General features: G+C 46.6%; 1 protein-coding gene across 2 annotated transcripts in view; it reads right to left on the bottom strand.

The window, feature by feature from the left end:
* The window catches only part of KATNAL1 (katanin catalytic subunit A1 like 1), a 789,545-nt gene that overhangs the window by 294,043 nt on the left and 467,824 nt on the right, over positions 1-27,678 (bottom strand). For both annotated transcript variants that reach the window (XM_069639367.1, XM_069639366.1), the window contains one exon: positions 12,128-12,254. In XM_069639367.1, coding sequence (XP_069495468.1) covers positions 12,128-12,254 — 127 coding nt within the window. The remainder of the gene's footprint in view (positions 1-12,127; positions 12,255-27,678) is intronic.

Raw genomic sequence — 27,678 nt, 5'->3', positions numbered from 1 at the left:
TGAAGAATGATTATAAGTAAATGTTAATGTAAAAATTTACAATTTCACTCTCTCTATCTCTCTCTCTCTCTGCTTTGCTTATCCTTTATGCCCTATTATAAGTACTTTTCTTTCCTGCAGAATAGCATTCTATGTGATGCATCAATAGTGATTCTGATAGAAATACAAAGGCGTGACAAAACGTAAAAAGTAAAACGAATAATATAAATGTTTTTCTGTGTACTTAACACATTTATATCGTCCCTTCAGGTGGAAATATGATTGAAAGGAGGGCCCTTGCTAACAACGACTCAAATTTAGATAGCGATAGGGCTGATGTTAGTAGTAACAGGAATTACAATTATGACTGTGGTCTTTATTTTGTAGCAATAGTTTCTCTATCATGTTATTTTACCTTGGATTGTACTGGAGTGTGTTGTTTATACTAGGTGATATAAAAGGTGGGGGTGGCATACATTTGATACAAGAAGGGTCAAGCCTCATATGGACTGGGGTTAAAACTATTTGGGCACACAATGCCCCCCTGAATGATAATTTAACCACTTTGCACAATCACCAAACTGTCAAAACCACCATTCCTTCATATGCTGCTATGGGTTATGAGGTTGATAACATATCAAATGAGCATGATGTAGATCATTCTATGTTCAGTATTTCGGAATCGCCATATTTAAATATGCACACAACTGAAGAACCTACCTCAGATGGCGATAAAATGCACTTTACACCCCATGTCCCAACTACCCTAACATACCCAGTGTCACAATCCTTGCAGAGTGGGAGCGAACAAAATGATGGAACATGGACAACATTTTTCCTATAAGACATCAGAAGGTGAAAAAGTTACACAATGGTCAAGGGGGGAGTAAAAGATGAAAGAGAGGGGCGGGAGGGAAGGGTTATGATGCATGGTCTGGGATTAGGTGAAATTGAAGACCCCACCACCCGGATCAGTCCTACAAATGGTACTCAGACATGAGTGCCATAGCTAAACAAGCAACAAATGAGAGCTGCTACGTTTGCTCTCCTCTGGGACTCCCAAAATCCTCATATCCCAAGAGACACCCATGTTGGATGCCCAGTGTCTAATTCATTTAGTTCTATGTAGAATACGAAGTACCTTCCCAGGCACACACGGCAACGGTACAAATGCTGCAAAATGAAAAAACGTGCACAAGCAAACCTCAAGGAGTGATATGTTTGAAAGAACTATTTTTTTATCATCAAAGGGACAATGTTCATGGAAAACAAATGGCAAGATGAAACAATCACATGTAAAGCTGAAGCATTGTGAGGTCAGAAGAGAACTTTCAATGGGTCAAACGAACTTGCACTGCAACCTGGTCCCAGCACATTGGCAAACTAACATGGGTGACAGCACTTGAAAAGCCGATCAAAGAGATCCAGTACAAACTTTGTTTTCACAGTGAGGGGAAGATACAAATGGACTCCAACAAACACTGCAACAAGACAATCATCCTTCCAGACATGAAAAAAGGAACAGCAGCCTTAATGGACACTTACTGGGTGTCTGGCAAACAAGCATACCTACACCTCCCGCCATCTGGAGAGGTACCTGTGCCATGGCAACGCTATACTCAGCGTTGATGGTGATCCTGGACAGCCATGTCCAAGGGGGGAAAATGCCAACCCGAAACATCACCAGCACCCCAGCCAGCAACTAAAGAGCCCTCCACATACGACATTCTGTCTGAAGATGAGTTACAGGACAGAGTCTCCCGCAAGCGAAGATCATCAAATTACATTTCCAGTGAATCCTCAACCATCCTGGCAGAGATTCCCGACCAGTACAAACTCTTTCATTCCGCAGAAATGTTTTTTTTTGCCTCATTCCTCCTGCCAAGACTCCAGGCACGAACAAACACAAAATGGCTGCAGATCTTGCGCTGGGAGTTGATCCAGCTGGCCAACGACACAGAAGAAGACTTCAATGTGATTAAAGTGGAAATTTGCACCCTGCGGTTGATGACGATGCAAAACCGGTACGTCCTAGACCTACTCACAGCAATGGATGGTGGCGTTTGCCGAAAAATCGGGAGCGCATGCTGTTCATTCGTACCTTCTGCGGATGCGGACAACGGGACACTGTTGCATGTGATCTCGGCAGTGCATAACCTAGGTGAACGAATGAGGAAAGAAGGAGGGAGCACCCCCAGCAACTGGTTCGATGACATTTTTAACTGGATACCTTCCTGGTTCAGCATGATGATGAACATTTTTGTCCCACTCATGATTTTCCTGTTACTAATTTTTTGTGTGCGTCAGGTAGGAGTTTGATGTTGTGCAAAATGAATGCCTAGTTCTGCTATGATGATGGTGACAATGGGGCAACAGGCAAGGGTACAAACAATGAAAGATGCCCAAATACAGACAGGAGAGTCTAATCCCCCCAAATACCGTATGACAGCAGTGTATCGTTATCCCGGGGACAGGGTGGACAATTTATATCACACTACGATAAAGGAGCCAAGATAGTTACAATGGTACAAGGAATTGTGGGTGGATCTGGATGGGGACATGGGAATATACATGACCTGCACCCCTGATGAGTATGCTAGAAGGGGCCAAAGTTTACGAGGGGTATTCAGGGCCTGGATGCCAATAAAAGGGACATCTCCTTGGGACGAGGTGGTAATGGAGGCGGAGTATTGCCGGAATGCAAACAGTGATAAAAAGTAATTTGTTACTTTAGATGTAACGAAAGGGGGGGAATGTAAGAAAGGAAGGGGCGAATTAGCCCCCCATACACTCTACACGAGATGAGCCTCTTGCACTAGTGGGGGATGCCTCCATCGCCCTTCTGGTGCCATGAGGAATAAGACCTCAGCTGGAGCAGAGGTGGGACTATTGCAAGACACACTTGGACTCCATTTTGTTTACCGTCGACTCCATCTTTGGACTAGGCCGCAATTCGGCACTGCAAAGTCTCCTCTCCCCTCTGCAGCGCCGCACACAGCGAGCACCAACCGCCCCAACCTTTTCTGCGCTGCCCAAGTCCCTTTCTCACGGATGCATTGAAGCTAACTGCAACAATTAACATTATGTATCGTATCATTCTTCCTCTGAGATCAATGTCCTGTGTGAGAACCAGCCTGAACCAGGACTTGTAGCTCATCCATCTCCACAAACCTGCTCCCGCACCCCTCACCCTCGCTGTTGGAGAATTACTGCTTGTGGAAGCCTGTGCCCTCCTAAGGTATTCTCTTGATGTAACAGAAGTGTGCCCCCACTGTACTGACCACCCCAGAGTGCCCCCAATAAACCCAGACCCCTGTCACAGTATATCCTGTCCTACACTAACATGTGTCACTCCACTCCCCGTTTAGCCCAGATGTGCCAGAACAGCCCAGTCCCCAGGTCATTGCAGAAAGTAAGACCCCTGCACCCTTCACCTTATGACTAACCCAATGTGAAATGATGTAGTTATGTATGTACAACTTATAAGCCTCTAAGATTTACTCAAAGGCATTGTTGCCCATTGTTTATTATATGTCTAGAATAAGTGCTCATGCCAGTTTAGCTAGTTTTAACCGCATCTCCAGCTTGACCCGACACTCACCCCACCCGGACAAGTCCAGCTGAACCACATGAGGCTTACTCTCCCACCAAAGGAGCAGCCAATCCCGACGAAGCAGCACCTACATGCACCCATGCATCCGCATCTTGCAACCAATAACATTGCACTTTGTAACCCTTATAGCTGACGCCACTGATGATGCCTTTTTGCCTTATAATCCATTGTAAGTGTAATGTTTGCCAGAGCGCTCACAGGGCAGCAGAGTTCTCCGGATGACGAATCTAATATAAAACTTTGGCAACCTTGCAATCTGTTCTCCTGGTCTCATTCCCTACTGGGATGTGTCTTTTATTCTGAGTTTATATTGATAATGTGGGGAGTGAGAACTTTCAATAGTAAATAGTAATTAAACCATATCCCAATAAATAATACAGAAAATAGAACTTGAGCAGTACAATAGACAATAATGTTGGAACATTAATCCCCTCATGAACATCTTAATGTATTCTAACCCAAGACATAACCATTAGTAAGAGTCCAACAACCACAACAAAGAAGACTACAGCACACAGACACGCAACATACACAACCCTCCTCCCCCTAAAACACCTTTTCAGAAATTAAAGTAAACCCAATTTTCCAATAGTACAAACCAGGATCACCCATAAAGGTCAATGAAGCTTCCCCACAGATCATCATACAGTTCTTCCTTGTGCTGCTTAAAAAGCATAGATTTCTTAAATCTCAACAGAACTTGCACATCCAAAATCCAATCCTCTATTGATGGTTTCTTCCTTGTCTTCCAGACCTTTAATATCTGTTTATTCGCCACCAATAAGACTTTATTAATCCAGCACGATGTAACCCAACCAAAACTTTATCTACCATCGAATAAGTGTAAAATGACTGTTGGGGAATTATGCGGGCAAGCAATTTGTCAAACCTGATCAATTCTGTCCAGCACATCCCTCCAAAACTGTACTACCCTTTCACAGCTCCACAACATATGAACCAAATTACCCCTCTCCTTCCCACAACCACAACATTTATCATCATCAATCATTCCCAAGGCACACATACGCACCGGGGTCCAATAGATCCTACCCAATGTTCTCTGGTGTATATAGTGTAACTGTAAATCCGCCTTTACTGGAGCTCTCCATTCCCTCTCCCACTCCTCCTGCATTAATTCTCTACCCAACTCCTCCGAACATAACAATCGTAGTCTTTCCCAAGAATCTAACCACTTCGCTTCTGGCTGCATGAGTTTCAAAAGGTTTGATACCTTTTGCAATCCACTAGTCAATACAGAAATAACTTCTGTTTCTTTGAGAATGGGGCAGTCATCATCCTCAGTCTTTCAATGATTAAACGCACCAATTCATTATACTTTCTCAACTCCCAAAAGCAAACCTGGAAAATAAGACCACATTTGACACAATATAACCAGAATGGAAGAACAGGATGTTAAGAACTTATCAAAAGTTCCCACTATAGTAATCAACAGTGTAACATAGTGATACTGAACAGAGATTACTTTTTTGCGCAAGCATTCAGACAAATAACTACACCAGGTGGCTACATCAAATTAACACAAGAGTGAAAAGTCAAGTACCGGGGCTTGCAGGACAGGGCCTGGATCTCTCCCACCCGTCGTGCGGAGGTGATGGCCACAAGAAACGCTGTTTTCCACAACAAGAACTTCAACGGAGCTAAGTGCAGAGGCTCAAACGGAGGTCCCATGAGCTTGGTCAGCACCACGTTGAGCTCCCACGCCGGGGCCGGAGCCTTCACCGGCGGGAACGATCACTCCCTTCATGAATTCTTTCACCAGACGATGAGACCACAAAGACGTCCGTCCCATGGTTCTGGTGCATCGGGAGATCGCAGCAAGATGAATCTTGATGGAAGCGTGCGCCAGTCCAGCCTTGGCCAGCGTCAGTAGGTACGGCAGTACTTGAGGAGCCGTAATCCGTAGAGGGTTAATCTTCTGTGCGTGACACCAGACAGAGAACCTCTTCCATTTGTGTCCGTAGCATTTAAGAGTTGAGGACGCCCTGGCCTTTGCAAGAACCTCTCTGCAGTCGGCAGTATGTCGTATCCTCCAAACTCTAAAGCTGCAGGAGCCAGGCCTGCAAGTTCAGTGACTTCGGGTCGTGATGGAGGATGGCGCCTCCTTCCCTGGAGAGAAGACCACTGGCAGCTTGATTGACCGGGACGCTGACAAGTCCAGAAGGTCCGGGAACCATATCTGCCTCGGCCACGCAGGTGCGACGAGGATCATCCTGCACCGTGACCTCTTGAGCTGGTTGATGAGCCGGATCAGCAACGGCAATGGAGGGAACGCGTATAGCAACAGGCCCTCCCAGGGGAACGAGAAAGCATCGCCCATGCTCCTCGGCTGGGGAAACCTGCTGGCGAACCTCTGGCACTTGGAGTTCGTCGCCGTCGCGAACAGATCGATCTGGGGTGTGCCCCACCGTCGGAAGAGGCAGTCCACTAGATCCTGTTGTAGTTCCCACTCGTGGCACGAGCGCAGCTCTCTGGTGAGCGAGTCGGCGATGGTGTTTTTTATTCCTGCCAGATGAAACGGCACCAGAAACATGAACTGGGCTGGGGATCTGGTACCGCCCTGCTTCCTGATGTAGAACATGGTGGTGGTGTTGTCGGTGAAGATCCTCACCACCTTGCCCTTGAGGGATGGAAGAAAGGACCTGAGGGCCCAAAACACTGCAAGGAGCTCCAGGACGTTGATATGGAGGGACTTCTCCGTCGGAAGCCAAAGGCCTCTCGCGTGCAGATTTTCGGTGTGCGCTCCCCACCCTTCCAGGAAGGCATCCGTGGTCACTGTCTTCTGGTGGCCCGGGGTCTGGAAGTCCATGCCCGCCGTCAGATGCGTGCGGGTGCCCCACCACCGGATCGCTCGTCGGAAGCTCTCGTCGAGTGTGATCCTGTCCTCGAAGCTGCCCGTCGTCTGGATCCAGCAAGCATCCAGGAACTCCTGTAGCGGGCGCATCCGAAGCCTGCACAGGCGGATGAGATAAATGCAAGAAGACATCATTCCGAGGATGGATTTGATGGACCTCACCCTGGCCGCGTCCGCAACCAGCATCCGCTGCACCTTGCCCAAAATGGCCCTTGTCCTTTCCTCCGACGGAGATGCCAGAAGCGCCACTGTGTCGAGTTTCGCTCCCAGAAACAGTGCGTCTTGCGCGGGCACCAAGTGGGACTTGGCGTAGTTTATGGAGAATCCCAAGTCCGTGAGTAGTTGGACGGTCCTCGCTGTGTGCTCCGCGGCGAGCTCCCTTGTCTTTGCTCGGATGAGCCAGTCGTCCAGGTAGGGGTAGACGTGGATCCCCTCCAGGCGCAGCCGCGCCGCCACCGGTGCGAGGCACTTGGTGAACACCCTGGGTGCCGACCTCAATCCGAAGGGAAGGGCTCTGAACTGGTAGTGACGCCCTTGGACCACGAATCTGAGAAACTTTCGGTGTCCCTTTAGGATGGGGATATGGAAGTAAGCATCCTCCAAATCCAACAACGACAGGAAATCGCCCTCCTCCAGCTGACCCAGGACGTGCTAGAGGGTGACCATCTGGAACTTCTGTGCCTTGATGAATTTGTTCAGTCGTCGTAGGTCCAGGATGGGACGCCATCCTCCTGTCTTCTTCCTCACGAGGAAGTATCTTGAGTAAACTCCGGAGCCCCGAAGCCTCTTTGGGACGAGCTCGATGGCGCCTTTCTTGAGCATCGCCTTTACCTCCAAGAGAAGTTGAGGGACGTGATGTTCCTTCCTGGCCACGGGGGGGACGCGCGGGCACTTCTTTAGAAACTCGAGCGCGTGACCCTGGGCCAGGGCGTCCAGCACCCAACGGTCGGTGGAGATGGACTCCCACACGCTGACGAAGTTCGCCAGCCGGCCTCCCACCGGGATGCTTCGGTGGGGGCCCGACCCCACGGCCGGTTCAGTCCTGCTTCGATGAGGCTTTGTCGCCTTGTCCTCCCTGGCGACGACGGTGGGGTCCGCCCGACTTGCCTCGTCCCCTGTAGGCTTCCTGTGACGACGAACGGGCCGCTAGACGGAAGGTGGAATATCCGCCGCCGGAACCTTTGGAGGCACCCTGCTTGCCTCCGGTGCTCCGAAAGGGCGGCCGTCGTTGCTGGAGAACACCAAGAGCCCGGGCCATCTCTGTGTCCGTCTTAATGGCTTGTAGGGAATCGTCCACTGTTTTCCCAAACAGGTTGCTCCCGTCGAACGGCATGTCCAAGACTCTGGTCTGCACGTCCTGCCGGAGGTCCGTTGCCTTGAGCCATCCACGCCGTCTAAGGCACACACCGTTGCCCAACTGGCGAAATCCAGTGTCAGCGATGTCCGTCACTATCGTAATGGCGTGGTCCGACGCCACTTCTCCTTCCTGCAAGATCTCTAGGGCCTCCGCCCTCTTGTCGTCTGGTAGGAAGTCCAGCAGGGGGGCGATTTTGTACCACAACTCCCTGTCGTAGCGGGCTACGATAGCCAAGGCGTTGGCAGCCTTAATCGTCGTCGCTGCCGATAAGATGACTCTGCGTCCCATCGTGTCCAATTTCTTTCCCTCGCCGTCCGGCGGGGAGGTTGACGTAGAGGCCGAGGCCCCCCCCCCGCTTTCTTCCTGGCCGCCGCAGAGACGACCGAGTCCGGGGTCGGCTGTGCCCCAAGGCACAAGGGGGCCGCGTCCGGCACCCGGTACTTCTTCTCGTACCGATCCCTTCTCGCAGGCGTTGTGGATGGGTTCTTGAGGAGGGCGAGACCCTCATCCCAGATATCGTCCAGTAGAGGTACAGCGAGGACCGTCTTCCTCTTGGTCTCGCGCCGTTGATAAAGGAAACCTTCCTTCTTCTCTTCCGGGCAGAGCTGGAAAAGCTTGGATGCCCTGCCGATCATGGCATGAAACGATCCAATCTCGTCGGGCGGGGAAGCCCGGGGAGGAGGTGACGACCGGGAGATCCTCGTCGTAAACCTCGTTGTCTGTACCCATCGTGGCCGTGTCTGTCCCCGTATCATCCCCACGGGTCGTGGACAGGGAGGAGGGCTGAGCAGGGCGCGATTGTTCAAAAGTAGGTGGAGGATGAATCCTTCTTCTCTTAGGAGGAGGGCTCCCAGAAGGGCCTGGCTCTGGGTCCCCCGTCAGGAGCGGTTCCTCCGTTGGTGGTAACGGCAATCTCGTCCTTATCTCCGAGCATAAGGACTGTATAGCCAACAAAATGGCCGCCGAGTTGTCTTGTGGCACTGGTTGAGGGGATTCCGACAGGCGGTCAGGAGCCCCGTCGGCACCCTCGACGTTATCGTCGTCTCTGACGTCGGGGTCCCTCCAGACGGGCTGGTCTTCTTCCACGCCAACGCCGTGGTTTAAGACTTCGATCAGCTCCTCTTCAGAGGTTGCGACCGAATCCATGATGACCTTCTGCCCCCCCTTTTTCTTCTCAGTCGGAGGTTTCACGGGGGTCCTGTCGATGGGCATGAAAGAGCACTCCCTCAGCGGTGGCAGGGAGACTCTGGGCCCCGAGGTCGCCACCACTGGTGTAGCCTCCACAGGCTGAGCCAGGGCCGCCGCAACTGTCTCGATAGAGGCCTTGGCCAGGTGGATCAAGGCCTTCACCACCTTAGGTGCGCTCACCGCCTTCTCCTTGGGGGAGGGTCACCGCCTCGCTCCCCCTCCGATGGGGCCTTCGAGCTCGACCGGGGTCTTTCCAGGAGCTTCACCGGGTGCTCGACCTTCCTCTTACCCGAGCCAGAGCGTTGGCTCGTGGTTGATGGCACCGGGGAGGATGCGCCCTGCCTGGCACCCATAGAGCCCGACCGTTCGGCGCTCCCGGTGCCAGCGGACTCGCGGTGCTTGGCCTTCTGTTGGGCCCCCGTCGCCGGGGCGCCCTCAAAGGTCTTAGAAGACCTCTCGGACTTCTTCTTTTTCTCGCCTGACGGGCTCTTCCCTTCCAGCCAGTTGGCGAGACGCAGATGGCTGTCCTTCATGGTCCGCTCCGACATATTGCCGCAAAACGCACAGTCCTTCTCCACGTGCGTCTTGTCCTCATGCAGGCAGTAGAAGCAAAGGGAGTGTTCATCCTCCTTAAAGATATTCTGAAGCTGGCATCCAGGGCAGACCCTGAGCAGCTTTCCGGGCGTCAAGCTTCCCTTCTCCTGGGCCACGTCCGAGATGGGCCTGAGAAACTTCTGGAGTCCTCCAAAAGCGTGGGTCGACGAAATCTTCACCCTTGAGGGGCGTAGAAGAATCCGACACGGGTCCCCGTTGATCGGATAAAGAAACGGTGGAGCTTGAGGCTCTTTTGACTGAAAAAAGAGAGAATTTTCCTAAGAAAAAGCGCGAAAACGCACTAAAGCTCGAGAGCAATAGCACGAGGATCCCAACACTTGAACGTGCGGTAAAAATCTGAAGATGGCTGCCAGAGGCGGGGCTTAGGGAGATGGCAGTCATTGGCTGTGGTCAGTATGACGCAGAGATCAGTGATTGGTTACTACTACGAAAGACAGATCAGAAACGAAACTGATACTGATTTTTCTTTAACGAGGATTCCTAGCCTGACGACGGGGAATATTCATGAGCATGTGAATCCATGCCAGACCCCATGCTGGAGAACCACCATTATGACCCCACCTTCATACTCACTAGGCTTCAACAGTTACAGCAACAAAACAACAGCAGATCTCAAAGAACCACACATAACATGACCAACCACCTCCGTCAATAATGATGCCACATTTCCCCAAAACTCCACACACACCACAAACCCCATGCCCCCAAACCTGCAAACCAGAAACACAATCTTTCCAGAAAACCCAACAAATCAGACACTCAACAGCACAACTTCCAATCCCTCCAAGCAGCAACAGATAATAACAAATCGATCTGCACTATCCAGATATCGATCACCCTTTGTGGGTGCGTTACAACATTTCAATACAGTGCCCAAGTCAGCTGCAGAGGCATTTCAAATCTAAGTATTTATGATAGTGGATTAAGAGGACCATTATACATTAATGTGGCAAGCAAGGGCTATACCCCAGTGAGTCAAGACAAATGCATTGCCCTAGACAGATCGGGATATCCCAAACAATTATCTCTGTAATAGCAGCTTTCTGTGTCCTGTTCTGCATACCAAGACAAGTCCGATATTACCACACCATTTTCTGAAGCTATGCACTCCTCAGGCCTGTGTGAAGGTTTGTGCCCCAACAAAGACGAATCACATAGTTGCACTGTGCTCAGTGACTACCCACAACTAAATAACCAAAGGTCTTGTAACAATCTACCACTATAACACTCTCACTCACCACACACACCTCCTTGCTGAAAAACTCCAAAACAGCACATCTCTCTAACTGACTCACAAACCACCTCAAATAGCGCAAACACTGACAAGTAGAAAGCCACTAAGGGTCCAGCCCAGGCAGCAGAGAAACTCCCACATTAGGGCCAGCAAATACTACTCGGATAAGAAGGGTTCCAGGAGAAAATTGAGACAACAGGCATGGAGTTTCTAGCATGCAACTCAGGAGAGGAGCAGCATAAGAGACTTGCATAAGTATTCTTTCAGGAGGAAAGGTAGAAAGACAACAGCACAAGGACAGGGCCCAGCCAGGACAGCAATGTCAGAATCCTCATGAGCAGCCCATCTCTCCAGTAATCTTCCTGGAAGACTGTCTAAGAAGAATTTGTTGAACACCACAAGGTACCCCCACTTCTAGTCTCATGCGTATGGGTAAGGGTAACCCTGCCCAACAATCTGAAAACGTGCAACGGTCACCGTTTTTGAGACCATTCAATCATGGATGAGCAGTCAAGCACCAAACACTCAGATCCAACCACACAGATTTGGACTGAGACATCTGGAGACCTTCATGTGTAAACTGGACAGCAGCCAAATAAAGGGTGTTTGGGTAGGCTTCTTACCGGGCCTATATAGGCAGAACAGCAATTGTGGCTGTAGCTCAGAGTCCACTGGAACAAAGAAAGACCACAAAACAAAATGGCATGGTGTAGAGCTATTAAAATGAATTAATACCCCCAATGCCCACCATATATTGCCATTTGGGAACTAACACATACAAAAGGCTACAACCTACTTGCTCAACACTTTCGCAGGGACAAAATGGGGGGTTCAAGGAAACAGTCCTTCCTTGGTAGCCAAAAACGAACTGCAGGGGGGACTCCAGCAGACAAAAATAAAGTCTAACAATCAAGAAAGCTAGAGAAAGGTTTAGAGGACACAGAGTGCTAGACAAAGCAACCCAAAACGGGAATTCTGACCTAAATGACAATGAGGAAAATCTGACTTCAACGCAGTATTACAAAGAGAAAAATAAACAGAAACAATAGAGCATCTCATCATGCTTTATCCATGTCGATTTCTCTTTTACATGCCTTGTGGTCTTCAAACGTTTTTTTGAAAAATGTCAAATATGCTGATTGCATAAATATTGCCACAACCAGTAGCCAACATACTTTTCTTGAGACAAAGGTGGAAATCGCAAGAAAGCAAGTTAAACAGAATATTCAGAAAAAAATGAAAATCTCCATGTTTTGAAATTAAACATACCATCCATCTGAACCAACAGCTCCGACTTGACTCTCCGACTTGCTTCATGCTCATCTGAAGTACCTCTACGACTGCAGATAGAATCTATTTCATCAATGAAGATAGTTGTCGGTGCATAAAATCTAGCCTTCAAAAACAGGAAAACAAGATTGTCCAAATTATCAACATGCGCTGTGCAAAAATAGAAGACTACGGCCTCACTTCACAAAGCATTTTTACAAGCACACATACGTTGGCAGTCACAAAAAATATTACAGTTTGCATAAAATCAATCTGCGACTGATTCACAAAAGGGCACACTGCATGTCTGCAGAGCGCTATGCATGTGTACAATCAATGCATACACGCATATCTGCCACTGAACAGACAAAGGTGATAGGCTTAAATTAACCCCTAAATTGCATATGCAAAATGGCATTGGCATGAGGAGAAACAATGAGAATAAACCAACAGAGCATGGTGATTCAAAAAATAAAGAGGCCAATCAGGTTCTTCTCATCTCTAATATCACAATTTCAGCACTTCAGGGACTCTGGCAAACCTGCAGAAACTGAATCTAGATTCACAAACAAAGAGCAAATTCCCAAGAGCAAGTCTCTGCAGAGACCTTGCATATGGGTAGGTGAAAAGTGAAAAAAACATACACTGACACACATTCATCTGCAAGGTCTCTGTAGAGACTTGCTCATGGAAATGTGCTCTTTGTTTCTGAATCAAGATGCTATTATGTTAGCAATTTTCAGCTAGTGCAAATTGCTAAATGGTTGCCTGGGATTTTTTGTAACTCATCAAGTGCTATAATTTGCAAGCAAGTGCAAGTTGTGGTAGTTGCAATCTGCTTCTAGCTGAGAGAAGGCTTTCTCTTTCGCTCATACGTTTCTTTATTGAATGAACATAATTCAAAGATTTTATAACACATTTTTCCCTAAAAACCCACGCCCCAACCATTTCCCGAACATATTTAACCCGTTATCCTACCCCTAAATGCATTCACTATAAAAATGTTCAGTATAAAAGTTTCGATATATAATCATTCTTTATAAAAATTTTCAATATAAAGACTGCATAACTTGCCAATATGCCATTCAACCTTCGCCAAGCAGTGAACCCACACATGGCCAATAATGTCCATGATCCCTAATGTCTGATGAAGCTGTACATATCCATAACCTATCTTTCTTGTTCCCTGTCCCATGTTCTTCTTTTTATTTCAAGTTTTGACCCATCGAGCCGTTTATCAAATTGCCCAAACAACAGCTGTAAAATTACATTTAACTTACAGAAATCCAAATCAAAAACTACCAAAATATCAACTACAAAAATGTTAGATTCAGGTGCAAAAAACTCTTACTGATGGAAGAAGTTGTTCACTGAATATGCCTGTTGTGTTTTGGATTGCATTTGTTATTTATAGCAATGAGGGCTTCATTCACACTACTCATACATTGCAGCAACTTTTTTGCTCAGAGAGGCAACACAAGAGTTAATCCTGACCTACGAACTGAGCCACACGAGTCCAGCTGAGACCTCATTACCATAAGCAGTAACAGCTGTAATAACTGACTAAATATAACTCGTCCTAAAGGCAATTATGCCTTGCCTTATAACACTTTATTGTACCTAGAAGCACTGCCCATGTCACGCTGTGATCCAGTAGTCCTGTCACGTTCCTACTGGCATTCGAAGAAAGTATGGCGTCTTGTTCTAGCTCCAACATCCTTTATCTGAACTTCTTACACATTTATCCTAGCATCCTCTGGCATCCAGAGGAACCAGATTTCATCTCCATCAGCTAACATGCAAGTCTTTGCTGAAGTCTATGATTATCAGAGAATCCTCTGTATTCCTCCAGCTCGTGATTAGCATGCCATGAGCCCCCCACCAACCTTTCAGTGGTGTGGTCTACTGAACAGACCACCCTGTTATGCCTTGTGCCTACGGGAGACTGTCAGAACAGGTGAAAAGAGGGACTGTGGCATCCCGTATTCTAACTAGACCTCTACTCTCTTCCTTGAGCCCCACTTGGTCCCTTACTTAAATATGTCCAGAGTAAGGTGCAGGGCACACATATTTTGCTAAAGGTTAGATATCAGTGCCTGTACTTGATCCTGGAAGCCAGCCTCACTCATTTGCCTGGTGTGCCTTTTAATTGGTTTGGGGATTGTGGTAAGTCAGAAATAGGAGACAGACTAATGAACATTGTTGAACAAGTTACTTTATTCACCAACTTAAAGAAAACCTACTCTAGGCACTATTCGTACTATGATTTCTCTTCCCTCTCTTGTATACTCAAAGATAACAGTGCCTTGGGTTTCTCTTGTTCCACAATAGAACTGATACACAAAACAATGTTGGCTCTTTATCTTTCTAGGATACTTAGTGTACTTCCTTGTTAGGTTTGTATTCCTCTTCTCTTATTCAACAATAAACTATTACCCCAAACTACTTGGCTATGGGTATCCATCTTGATAGGATACCTGGGTACTCCTTTGCCAGGTTTTCACTCTTCTTTCCTTAGCTTCGCACAGCCTTTTGCTAGTCGTGATATATCCTTCTAAGGACCCTTTTAGGTGCTGTATATCTTATACACTGTTCAGTTTGTCCTTGCCTGGTGTGCTTCCCCCCACCCAGGCTTTCTTACATGGACACTCTTGCACTTATCTAGTATACTCTCCTGCCAGGACTTTCTTAAATGAACACACTTTTAACGTTGTCCTTGTCTGGTGCGTTTCGCTACCAGGACTTTCTTATGTGAACACACTTGAAATTGCTTTGTATACTCATCTTCCAGGGCTTTTTAAAACACATTTACAACTGCCTAGTATACACTCCTGACAGGGCTTTTCTTGTGCGTGCTTTGTACCCACTTTCAAACAGGATATCGTCCCGTGTTTGCTTTGTCTAATACTGGGTGTGCCTGGTACACTATCCTAGCAGGGCTTTCTTAAATGTGTATTAAATACACTTACAGGCTTGTAAGTCTCTTACTTTTCTTCTATATTCCCATTGAACAAAATGCTCACTGGATTCTTCTCTTTCCAGCACTTTATTTGCATGTGGCATGACTGCCAATACACCCTGGTGTCCCTGCTTCCCTCTCGGGCACTCACCAGTTCTTGTTGGCATATTTCCTTCTTCCTGCGGCATGCCTGTGGTGGTCGTTCAGAGTCTCTTCCCATCTCACCGCCTTTGTTCCTCAGTGTCTCTGCCGCTCGCGGTTCTTGCTGGGCTGTTCGGCTTCTCGGAGGTAAACGCTGCCGCTCAACACCTGTAAGTGCCCAGGAGCCCTGCGCTGGCTTCTGGCGTTCCCACAGCGTGTTCTTTCTCAAGACAGGTTTTCTTCTATGCCTCCTTGAGCCTGATGGCTCCACGGCACTCTCTGTATCCCCACTGTCTCCCGGTCCACTCCGAGATAAGCAGCTTTCTCCTTCCAGCAGCACTTTCAAGTCAGCTGTGGCTACTGTTTAAATTTCCCGGCTATAGGTATGTGCGCCCAACAACTACAGCGCGGCCTGTACCTTTGGTCTTTTCCGCTCTGCATTACTCGGCCCATCTTCCTCGTCCTAGTATCCATGTAGTTATGGGAATGGTAGTCCATTTTTGATGCTTTACATACAAAGTCTGGGCAAGTGTTCTTAAAGGGCAAGTCAGCTTTGAAAGAATTACAGGTAGAGTTTTAAAAGGTGTTTTTATGAGACTTCCATACAGATCTTGAGAAAAGGTATTTCGTATTATTTCTGGATGGATGAGGGAAGGTGTGACAAAATGCCATTGAGGCATTGGGGATGTATGGATTTTCCTCAAGAGAGCAAGGGGAATACCATGCCTTGCCCGATGATACCCTGCTAATCCCCCGCAGGGTGTCTACCCCATGTGATCCTTTCTCATATAGCCACTCCCAGGATCGGGATCAGGTAGCGGCTGCCGTTCCCTGGCCACATGGGGAGAGGTCACAGTCGGGAAAGAAGTGATGACACTATCAGATTCATCACATACCCCCATCCCCTTAAGACATGGCTTCCCGCTGTGATAAATCTCCCTCCTATTCCCCATGGATCCTCTGCGCAGGTGGTCAGGCAAAGGCCATCGCCTTTGGATCCCGAACCTGGGAGTGGACAAGCGAGGGAGCATCACCTGGGTGGAGGGTTTGTGGGGACTGGAAGTGGGATACCCTTGGGAGAGACATGGTATCCCCCTTTCCCTAAAAATGACCGAACCAACCCATCCTCCGTCTTAATGGGGTATTACAAACCAACTGCCCTGACTCCTTCATACATGACTGTGAAAAGTACTGAGGAGTGGAAGAGGCAGCTAAGAGCAGTAAATACTAGTTGCGTTTACCACTTAGGTACGGAGACGAAGAAGAGACTTGCTTGTTAAAGATTAGGTTTCAGACTTTTATGTTTGAATTTTATATATACAAAAAAAGTGTATGGTTCCATCGTCTGCAGACGGGCAAACAGGAAGGCAAGCAGAAGCACCCTGACCTGGTCCTTAATGACACACCTAAAATCACCTTCTGCACATAGGTGTCAGGAAATAACTATTTTGAAGGGATAGTATGGTCTTCAATAGTATGATCCCCCTGAAGGTCAGTTCGAATTCTCAAGATTATTCTCAGAGAAAACAACTACCCAGGATTGGTATCCTGCCTTTGCCCTTACTAGAAAACCTCTGCAGTTCATGCCTTGATTCCTGTGGAAGGTCCTGACCCACTGCATTGCTTTCTTCTTACCAATTACCTTATTAACTGTAAGCTATCACCATGTTAAAATTTCAAATACACGCGCGCATCCGAAGTGCATTTGGAAGTGTTGCTGTTTGGCTGCCACCATTCTTTGCTCCTGTGATTACTGGCTGTTGTCTTTGGGAAGTGCGGTGTGAAGCTTGTCGGCAAGCGGCAGCTTCACGGCGGCCGCAACAGTAAAAGTGTTGCGGAATTCTGTCAACTCCTCCTCCCTGCTGGCCCATTACAGCCAGCCACTTCCTTCTTAAGCACTGGTGCACGCGCATCTCGCGCGCGGATCCGAAGTGCATTTGGAAGTGTGGCTGTTTGGCTGCCACCATTCTTCGCTCCTGTGATTATTGGCTGCTGTGTTTGGGACGTGCGGTGTGAAGCTCGTCGGCAAGCGGAAGCTTCAAGGCGGCCGCAACAGTGAAAGTGTTGCTGAATTCTGTGAAGTAAATCTGGCCTTTTTTTAGCCTATTGGAACTTTGACTCTACTTGAGACCGCAGGTTTCCTGCGTGTCTCACTTTGCATATAACTGCTGCTGTTTAAATCTTCAGGCCTCCCGCTGACGTATAGTTTTTCTTTGCAGCTCCTCCTCCCTGCCCACCCATTACAGCCAGCCACTTCCTTCTTAAGCACTGGTGCACGCGGATCTTGTGCGCGCATCCAAGTGCATTTGGAAGTGTGGCTGTTTGGCTGTGCGGCATGGCGGTGTGGTCTAGACATTATTTGATCAGCTACTTGTGGTATGAATACGCAATACCTTTTCATATTGAAAAAAGGTTGTTTCTCTTGCCTTTATCATTCCGTTGCCTTAAATAATTAATAAATTAAGGCTCTTTTTTCCATTCTGCGCTCTTTGTTATTGCCACATGGCCACATGTTCTGTTGCATGAGCAGCAGGTTTTCTAAGGGATTAACAAGCCATCCTTGTTGTATTGAAACTTCTATGGGGCCTGTAAATGCATGTTAGACATTTCTGTAAAACTCTGTGAGGTGTGTAAACGCGTACCAAAGGACAGTATCCTTGACTAGGCAAGAAAAAATGGCTGAGGCACGGCCCTTTGATGATATTTTATCAGCTCCCCTGGTATTCACTCCTCTAAGAGGGACCATGAGAATGGCCATGGCCATGCCTCTGCCTCCCACTTCTCCCATCCCCTATGGATTTAGCTATATGGAATATGAATGATGGAGAAGGTATTGGCAATGACTCGATCCTACTAATTGAATCTGGAGAAGGGGAGACAATTAATGAGGGAGAGGATGAAATTCAGGGACTACAGCAGGTGGGGGTGTCGGGGGATAACCGTTGTCAAATTGAGATGGAGAATTCTCTCCTTGCTCTGTCACAATACCCTATGAGTAAAGAATCTGAATGGGAATTGTCCTCTGCCCAACCTATGGCATCGGAACCTCAGGGGTACAGTGCCCAAGAGGAAAAAATTAACAAGAAAATCTTAGAAGAACTATCCCTGCACACCATTCTGCTAAAGCAGCTTATTCAGGCAGTGGAAAATGAAAACTGTAAGGAAGCAAACTGCGGCAATACTGAGAGAGGTTCACCGGATTCCCTTAATACCCAGGCCAAAACTGGTGTTGGAGACTTGGTTGTTGAAAACCGTCCAGCACCTGTCTGCAACCAGGCTATATTGGAAACAGGGGGTCTTAGAGATACTTGGCAGTATATATCTGCTCCCATTAAAAACAAAGGGAAAAAAATGTTTGTCCAGAAAAACCTAGGAAATAAGCGCAAATATAAAAAAGCAGCTAAGAATAACTGGCGTAACTTGGTGAGAGATGAGGTGGACTTGTCTGCTTCAGACCCACAAGTTGAGGTGGAGGGGGAGGATGTCATTTTGTGTTGGGCTACAGAGGGCTCACTGGCACCCGACACTATACATGGGAATTTGAAAAACAAGGGATTTAGAAATCAAAGGGGTAGTAGTACAACTGGTTTCCTTTCTCAAGATCAGTTAGTGAAGGGAAGTCTACTCTAATTTATTCCCAAAAAATCTAATAAAAAAGTGTCTACTACTGGGGGATCGATTGTGACCAAAGCTGCTCACTGTGAGAAGGGGGTACATAAAGATCCTAATACAATGACTCCAGAGATAACTCCTTACTTAGATCTAACATCGAATGAGGAGATGGGTGACCCGGAGTGGGAACAGTCAGGTGGAAAGACAGCATGGATTGGGGGAGCAGAAGAGTGTAATATTTCTCCCGTGAGGACCCATATATCAGGGGAGGCTATACCTGATATGCGAGATAAAGGAAAAAATCTGCAATTAAATTGTCCAGGGTGGACAAGACAGTTGTATATCCCGGCCCCGGGTGATGGCACAGAGGCCCAAGGGAATGTTTACCTATGAGGTGCTCCTCTCCGGGAGCTGGAGAGGGGAAAAGACGGGGGTGGGGTGGGGAGATATGGTCATGGAGCAAGTTATCAGGAAGGTCATTGAGCTGATGTTAGAAGATCATGATAAGGTGCAATCTACATTGGCATTACGGGGCTGCCCTAATGATAGCTCTCCTGTTTCCACAGTGGTGGAAAACACCACAACGGACCTCAAGATGGCCCTGGGTATCCATCCAATTACTGTAGAAGGTAAGGTGGGTAAAGTGGGAATTCTGGACAGGGACTTACCGGACTCTCAAACAAAAGGAAGCTCAGTTAAATTGGCTCCACGATCTGAAGAGCCGCTGAGGGAGGGGGGAAGGAGTGTGGTTGGCACATATAGAAACAAAGGTGCTGCTTTCGATTTGAGACCACCTTGCCACCCCGATCACCCGAGTATTATTCTGCAGTACCTATTCACTAACGGTGGGCCCGTCTCGATAAACCACCCACAAATTCTGGCAATGTACTTGTGTTATGGTCTTGAACTGTTTCCAATATGGATGTTAGCAGAGTTTCCCAAATTTGAAGCTTGTCTGCTCAGGGCAGCAGTTAAGTGTTTACCAAACTGTGTACCGGTCGAAGCTATCCGGTACAAACTGGGCCCCTCATCTATTGTTAACAGGATTATATGGAGAAAGCTCTCGCTATTTATTAAATTACTAACTGCCTCTAAGGATACTCTGTATGATATTCTGGGCTCCGGCTACCGTTCTGAGTCCACCATATCAGAATATTTGTTAGAAATGAAATATGACTGCTTTGAATACCTGAATCATCTGGGTATCTCAGTGGATTTCTTAATATTCAACCCACAGAAAGTTAAAAAACAGTTTGAATGGTGGGACTGCAGTGTTATCTTGCAAACTGTAGCCACCACCCGTTTCTATAATCATCTGGTTTGTCAGTCTAAACAACTAGGTATTCTAGAATCATATTTAATTTTATTTCCTGACAAAGCTGCACAAAAGAAATATATGCGATTTAAATGTAATGTATTGCCAACACGCGACATCTTACATGTACGCAATACTGGGAATGCTTAAGCGCTATCTTCTAGATATTGTAGCGCGGGAGATGTAATAGAAAATTTAGAGCATCTAATGGTGGACTGTGTTACATTTAGGAATGCACGTATTCAGCACTTTGGAAAATTTGTCAACTGCATTGAACTAGTTAGTTTGGACCAATTTTGGTGGGATATGTTGCATGGTAAACTAAAGTCTCTGCAACTGGCGATAAGTCAGGTTTTTAGAAAATATCTGTAAATTGACAAATGAACATATAATGGAAATTGGGAAAGAAAGCATATCTGGTAACCCAGGTAACTTAAAATGATGATTACTCGGTAGATGCGTAATCAGCAAATACTACTTTCATGACATCATGTTTTAGAAAGTGGGTTTACTCTGTTCTAAAGCTGTGTTAAATCTAAACTGTGAATTATGTATCTGCCACTTTAGAGAATGTTATGTTGTAAGTATTTGATAGTAGTGTGTGTGATATGTAAGTATTTAATGTAATTTTCTTATTTTGCTGTCTAATTTTGTTGTTTTGTTTTGAAGATGTTTCTTTTAACTGGTTTTATATCTTTGTAAAGGTTATGTTTATAACATATGCAAATAAATTATTATTAATAATAATAATAATAATACACCATGTTGCCAGACATCAGTGGCACTCACTGAAATTGCTGTTGGGCTATGGGCTACTGTGACAGGTATGTTTGGGTGTTAGTTCCTTGTTTTGGCCTGTGCTACTGGACAGTATCTTTGTTTTGGATTGTACTGAAATGAATGCCTTGTTCGGGATCTGTGAGACTGGTAATGCTGTGAGCGCCCTTGGCTGCCTTTGGAAGCACTACGGAAGACACAGAAGGTATTTTCCATCCTTTCTTACTCTAATGTTTCCGGTAATGGGCCATGTTTTTAAGCCACCCTTAGCATCACATGACATGCCTGTCAAATGCTCATGCAAATCCAGTCTCAACAGCATCCCATACAATGTGACAGCATGGTCCGAAGCAGTCTTTTGTGGCAGGTCAGAACGATGAGTCAGACTAATTGTGCCCATTTTTAAGAGGCTTTTATTAGAAATAATAGAAAAATGCCTCACTATCCCCAATCTATGGATTTCCTTGCTTAACAAAACTAACTAGGGTGCTCAGCGTCAGTAGCAAAGTCCAAAGTAAAGTCTGCCCTCCGTCACAATCTAAGCTGTCCTAACCCTATCACTAATACCAAAACAACTAAAGACCAGGAGAATGACTCCCTTCTCCTGGGACGGCTTTGGCAGCTTAGTTCCTTTTAGTAAAGAATCTTCAGATAGTTCTTAGCCATCACCTGTTGGTTCAGTTCATGTAGGGATTTCTCCAGCCTTCTGGTTTCCCAGTCCCCTGGTGCAGAAAGATCCCTTTTATCAATGTTCCTTGCCTTTGATTCACTTGCTCTTTCTTAGATGTAGAAAAAAGTATCTCTTTCTCTGGTTGACTCTCGCTCTCTTGGTTACACTCGCTTCCACCGAGGTAATGATGGCAAGCCCACTATTGGATCTTACTCTCTTGATTATTGGCTTTCTCACCCTTTTGGTTATTAGCCTTCTCACTGGGATGAGTGTGATGAAACCAATGGTTATTCTCACTCTCTTGATTATCAACCTTCTCATTGGGACGAGTATGATGACCCAGGTGATGATTCTCAGTCTCTCGACTATTCGTTTTTATTACTGGGACAAGCAGTATATGCCCAGCGTTGATCCTTACTCTCTGGATAACTCACGTTCTTACTGGGACGAGTATGCCGACCCCAGTATGGACTCTCGCACTCTTGGTTACTCGTTTTCTTACTGGGATGAGTAGTACAAGTCCAGCTTCGTTTTCATTACTCTCTCTGTGTTTATTGTTACAAACACTGATATGCCGTTTCTTAACTTCCTCTTTCTTACTGGGACGAGGATGATGTCTCCAATTACTATATTCATTTCTCGCTCTCTCAGATTTACAATTTTACAATCTAGAATTGCCTGTTTCCCCTGGTCTCCTGCTCTCCCTGTTACCTTCGGGTCGACGTCTTCCCTGTCCACGACTGTCAGGACGTCGCTCTCTCTCTGTGCCTTCTCTTCTTCTGGCACGCTACTGTGTGCTTTTCGGTAAAAAGGTATCAGCACCATTTCTTACTTTCCATGCTTTTTGTTCTTCCGATAAGCGGTATCGGCTCCAAGAGCGATGCTCTCTATCTCTCCCCATTTCGGCCACCATTTCTCTCTCGCACGTCCCTCCAGGGACCACTCTCTACTTCACAGGTGTACTCGAGTCTGTGCATTAGACAGTTCAGCTTGGTCACTTATCCCGTTCCGCTACTGCCCTGCTTGAGAGACGACATTCTTCCGAGTCTACCAGCTTCCCTCACACAGATGGTTTGAAACTCCAGAGTCTCTCTACTTCCTGGTTTCTGTCCTCTAACTTTTATGACGGTGCTCTAGGGCTTTCCCAGTGTCTCGTGGAAGTCCTTTTGCCGTATCTTGATCCTATGAGTTACGATTCTTGTGGGTTTCTTCGTCCCAGTACCCGGCACATGCTAATTTTCACATTCAACACCACCATAACAGATGTACAAATATTTATCTTGCTCTCTCCCAACAGGATAGGCATGTTTGTATTGGAAAGGGAGTTTCTCATTAGAACAGGAGTCCTTATCCCTATAAGGGGAGTCTCCTACAGTGAGGTCCTGCTTGCCTCTGATATTGCGTAGTGGTCTCACCTCTGTAGCCTCACAAGGAAAGGCCCCTGGGGAGAATTGACTGAATTCCTCGATCCATCACACCCTCCATTCTTTGGAATGTATTAGATCAGAACCCTCTAGTCACCTGGTAAAAAAATCTAGTAGTGGGGCTAAATCCTGTCACCTATTTGTTGGATCAGGTCAAGATGGATAGTGATTTTGCTGCCTCCATCGTGGTGGAACATGCCACCAATACCTTCATGCCAAGACCTTTTTCTTTTTGCCCGGATTTACTAAAAAATTGCCACGGATGGCTCAGATTTCCTGCATGACAACATTTTCTGTAGCAGATTGAACGGGCAAGTCCTTTGGAGCGTTTGCAGGAAGCTTGACATTGTTCTCAACTCATCCTTTTTCTTACGCGCAGCAACATACAGGCTTCAGGTTTAAAACTATGCTCATCATGGTATGGAAGGCATTCGCCTCCTCCTGAGGCAAATGCCTAAATGGTTGTTCCACCGGCATTTACATTCTTTGGTGCCACAAATTCACCCGATTCATCCTGTTCAGCTGACTATGTAAAGTAGGCCACCTGGTACTTGTCTCCAGGTCCCTTGCCTTAGATGTGATTGCCCTTTGTAAACCCCACAGGCATGGCTTCCTTGGTGAATGAGGTAGAGTAGTTTTCTCAAGGTGGAGTGCTCTAGTAAGACTCTCTTAAACTAGGTTACTTGGTGAGGAGTCCTCATAGATTAGACCTCTCAGTGATGTGGCCTCTCCTTCACAAAGTCTCATAGACAAGGCTCTCACACACACAATGCCTCGCGTAGATGATGCTCTTTTAGAGCAGACTGTAGACAAGCCTGTCGTGAACAAGGTTTCTCTTGTGGGATAAGACCTGCCAGCCTTCTTTAGCACTGTTCCGCTTACTTTGTCGCACCTCACTTGTACAGGAGCCAGTACAGAAGGTAGTATTGTTGCATAGAAATACCTGCCTGTGTTGCAGTGTACCCATTACCTCTTTTTGTAAACATTATATACAATTTGCCTTCAGACCATCTCCAAATTCCTTTCATCAATATGGTTAAAGCCTTACAGTGGCACTGTAGCCCACAGATCTTACGTCTATAGAAATTCAACCTTTAATATATGAAGAAATTACCTTCATGGCGATTCAGGTTCTCTTAGTCCTTGTTCTCCCTCCTTCACAACTGGTTGGGAACGCGTGCATCCGCAGGCGGGTTGGAAAAAGCTGGCTCAAAAAAATAGCTGTCCCTTTTGGAAGTTTTGAGTGATGGGACTAGATCGTGCATGTGCGTCTCTCTGCGCACTAGTCCCTCCCTTCACCCCTAAATCACCAACTGCCCACACCCAGTTTGCTTCTGATTTAGTCTACTGGCGGTTGTGAGCAGGTATATTCTTTTACTGGGGATGGCTGGGTGGGTACTGTGAAGGAGGGAGAGCAAGGACCAAGAGAACCTGAAACATCATGAACGTAATTTTTTAATTTCTCTTATGTCCTGCCCTACTCCCTTCCCAACTAGTTGGGACCACAGTAAAAAGCCTTGGTAATAGTAAAGGTTACGGGGACAGCATATATGTGATTCAAAGCAAATACATTGTAAAGCACCTCTTGGCCAAACCTAGCATCTTTCTTGGAAGATGCGCCCAAAGCGTAATGCTTGCAAAAAGCAAGAGGAGTTGCCCAAGAAGCAGCCCTGCAAAGTTCTGCAACAGGGACATGCCCAATAAAGGCTACTGATGCTGCCTTGGCTCTTGTGGAGTGAGCCCGAAGTCTCTGTGAAGCCGAAAAAGCCCCTTCAGGTCATACGCTTTTGCAATACATGAGACAACCTACCTGGCAATTTAAGCTTTTGCAGCTTTATTACCAGCCCGGAGAAAGACCACCATAAGTGACAAAAAATTGGTCTGTTTTCCTGAATGGTTTGGTCCTTTCCAGATACAATTTGAGACTTCTCGACATGTCCTGATTATGGAAGACCTCTTCGGCCAGTGACGAATGTGGTCTGGGATGGAAAATCAGAAGGACGAGCTCTTGATTCAGATGAAATTCCGATACCACCTTAGGCAAGGAGGAGGGTACCGTACGAAGGACTACCTTATCCCTATGAAAAACCAGATAAAGTTCCTTTGATGACAGAGCTTGTAGCTCTCCTATGCTGCTTGCTGATGTAATGACTACCAAAAAAGTCATCTTCCAAGTTATGAGATCAATCTCACAAGAAGCCATAGGTTCAAATGGTTTGTGACAAAACCAATTTTACAACCCACTGAGGTGGAGGAACACAAATAGGTGGATATTAGGGAACAAGGCCTTCAAAATGCCTCTGAATTGCCTCGTTTGATAAAGAAAAGGATTTCAGTTCTGTATTCAAATAAGCACCTATTGCCAACAAATAATGTTTGCAAGTGTCAACTTTTACTCCCGTTGATACCAGAAAGGACATAAAAGACATTACGTCGTCGACTGGAGTTTTCAAGGGATATAAACTGCGATCCAAAGCCCAATAGCAAAACCGCAACAATTTGCTTCAATATTGCTTACTTGTGGAAGCCTTGTCATGATCTTTAGATTCGGTTCAGATAGATGTAAATGCATGAATGTCAGTCTAGAAAAATGGATACCTCTCATGATTGAGGGCAAACGTATTTTGGTGGCCGTGGGCCAACCGTCTCATGCACGATATGATAGACATATAGGTTTCCGAGTTTACCAATGAACGACCATTTTGATGTAACAAGGATCGCCATTTTGTTTTCTAAGAATTGCTCATTGCTTTCTGTTCTTATTGCTTCACAGCACATTTTCTGCTTACACTGCTCGACTTTTAAATATTGTTCTCTGAACGTGAAAGGACAAGGCCGCAGGGCGGCAAGGCTAACAAGAGTTCGTTGAAACACAATGTAGGCAGTGCCAGGAAGGAATGCCCGGCTCCCTCCCGAATGTAGCCTTGAAGCAGAGCTGGAGGGCATTTAATCATTTCACAGCTGCCAGCCAGTCTCGTTATATGGTAGAATATGCTAGAATAAAGCAGCTAAAAGCTTGAATTATGCTCTTCTTATGGCCCCCCTTTTACTGAGCACTGTAGAGCGTGTCGGCTCCCAGGACACAAATAGCACCTCATAGATAGCAAGGTCTGGAATGTGACTCTTCCCCCTGATGTAGCTCGCTTCCAAGAACAGAAGCACTGCGTTCTGTTCAACAACTAAAAGATGCCTCTGCACTTGTAAATTGCATATTGTTACTAGAATAGATATTTGAAGGTGTCATAATTGTTGAAAGTGTCCATCATCACACCGAGTTCAAAGAAACCCAATAAAGGGGGGTGTTAAACATGTCATAGCTGATTGCATGATATGCATTTTGTATATATGTAACTGATGTACGTAATTCGCTCTCTTGCGTCCCTCGAGGTCTAGAGATACGTCGCGGGGCGTGAGACCGAGTTGGCCAAATGAGACTATTTGCTTTGCAATAAACCCTAGCTTTGGGAATACAACCTCGTGTCTGGCGTATCTATCGTGTGTGGTCACTTGCCTTGTTTCCATAGACCTTACGGACCCCTAGGGAACCCTTTCAAGATGGCGCCCGAATAGGGACCCTCCCCCACTTGTTCCATCGCATACGTTGTAATTGAGTCAAGGCGGAGAACGGCGAGAACGGGACGATCGAGCCAGGATCAATAGGTGTTCAGGGCGCTGTGTAGAAGTGAGGAGAGATTCCTTTGCAGATCTGCACACATCTGATCCCTGATCGACATACCCGGCTAGAGAACAAGGAGGTGAGGGTCCCGAAACGAGGCGGAAGCCAAGAAACGCAGACACAACGTCATTGGTTGCGTCAGTATACAGACGACTTGTGTCCGGAAGGACAAATTGATTTATCATGTGAGTCATTCCCTGATTCAAAGTAATCCTGATATTGGTTGAGAGTTGACTTTGCAAAATCAAACGCCCTAGGTAAGGTTGATTAACCAGGGGGAAGGTTAAGACATGCCTGGGGTATTGTCCAACCTAGCAGAGTTTTTCCGCTTTGGTAGACAATCTTTGGAAGATGGCCAAATTGCACCACCTGGGGGAACGCCGCCATATGAGATGTATGTGAAGTATGGAGTGGGTGCAATAATATTCTGTGAGACTTGGCATAGGCAAACCAGAAAGCAACAAGACCATCAGTGGCCGATTAATGGTAGTTTTGAGATAGCGAGAATAGATAACTTGGAAAGGGTGTTGATAAGAAAGAAAGCGCGTCCTGCAGCATTTGATATCGTTAAGGACTGGAGAAGGGAAGCAATGCTCCGATTTAGAAGTAGAGCGAAGCATGCGTGCAGGCATAAATCTAAAGGTGAAGTAGCAGAAGAAAAGAAAGAGGAGGAGTGGACTGAGAGTCTAAGGAGGTCAGGTAGACGTGACCAGTTGAATATAGAAAAAATATACCCACAACGAGAATTGCACATAGCAGATGAATTGATAGAAAACATATTGATCCATACAAAACAAGGCCCAAGATCAGAAGCGAGGCCAAACACGTCATTAACTAGCGCCCAAACCCCGCCCGGAGCTCAAACTCTCCCTCCTGTAGCTCAAGCCCTCGCACAGCAACCGACCGCGCACGTAACACTTCCTATTTGCCAACCAGGCCCACAGCAGACACTCCCCGTTTCTGTTGTCCCATCCGCA

The sequence above is a fragment of the Ambystoma mexicanum genome, chromosome 7q, assembly GCF_040938575.1.
Source record: "Ambystoma mexicanum isolate Mex_15411 chromosome 7q, UKY_AmexF1_1, whole genome shotgun sequence".
Lineage (NCBI taxonomy): Eukaryota > Metazoa > Chordata > Amphibia > Caudata > Ambystomatidae > Ambystoma > Ambystoma mexicanum.
The sequence above is the reverse complement of the archived record's forward strand: the minus strand, read 5'-3'. Positions and strand labels throughout refer to the sequence as shown.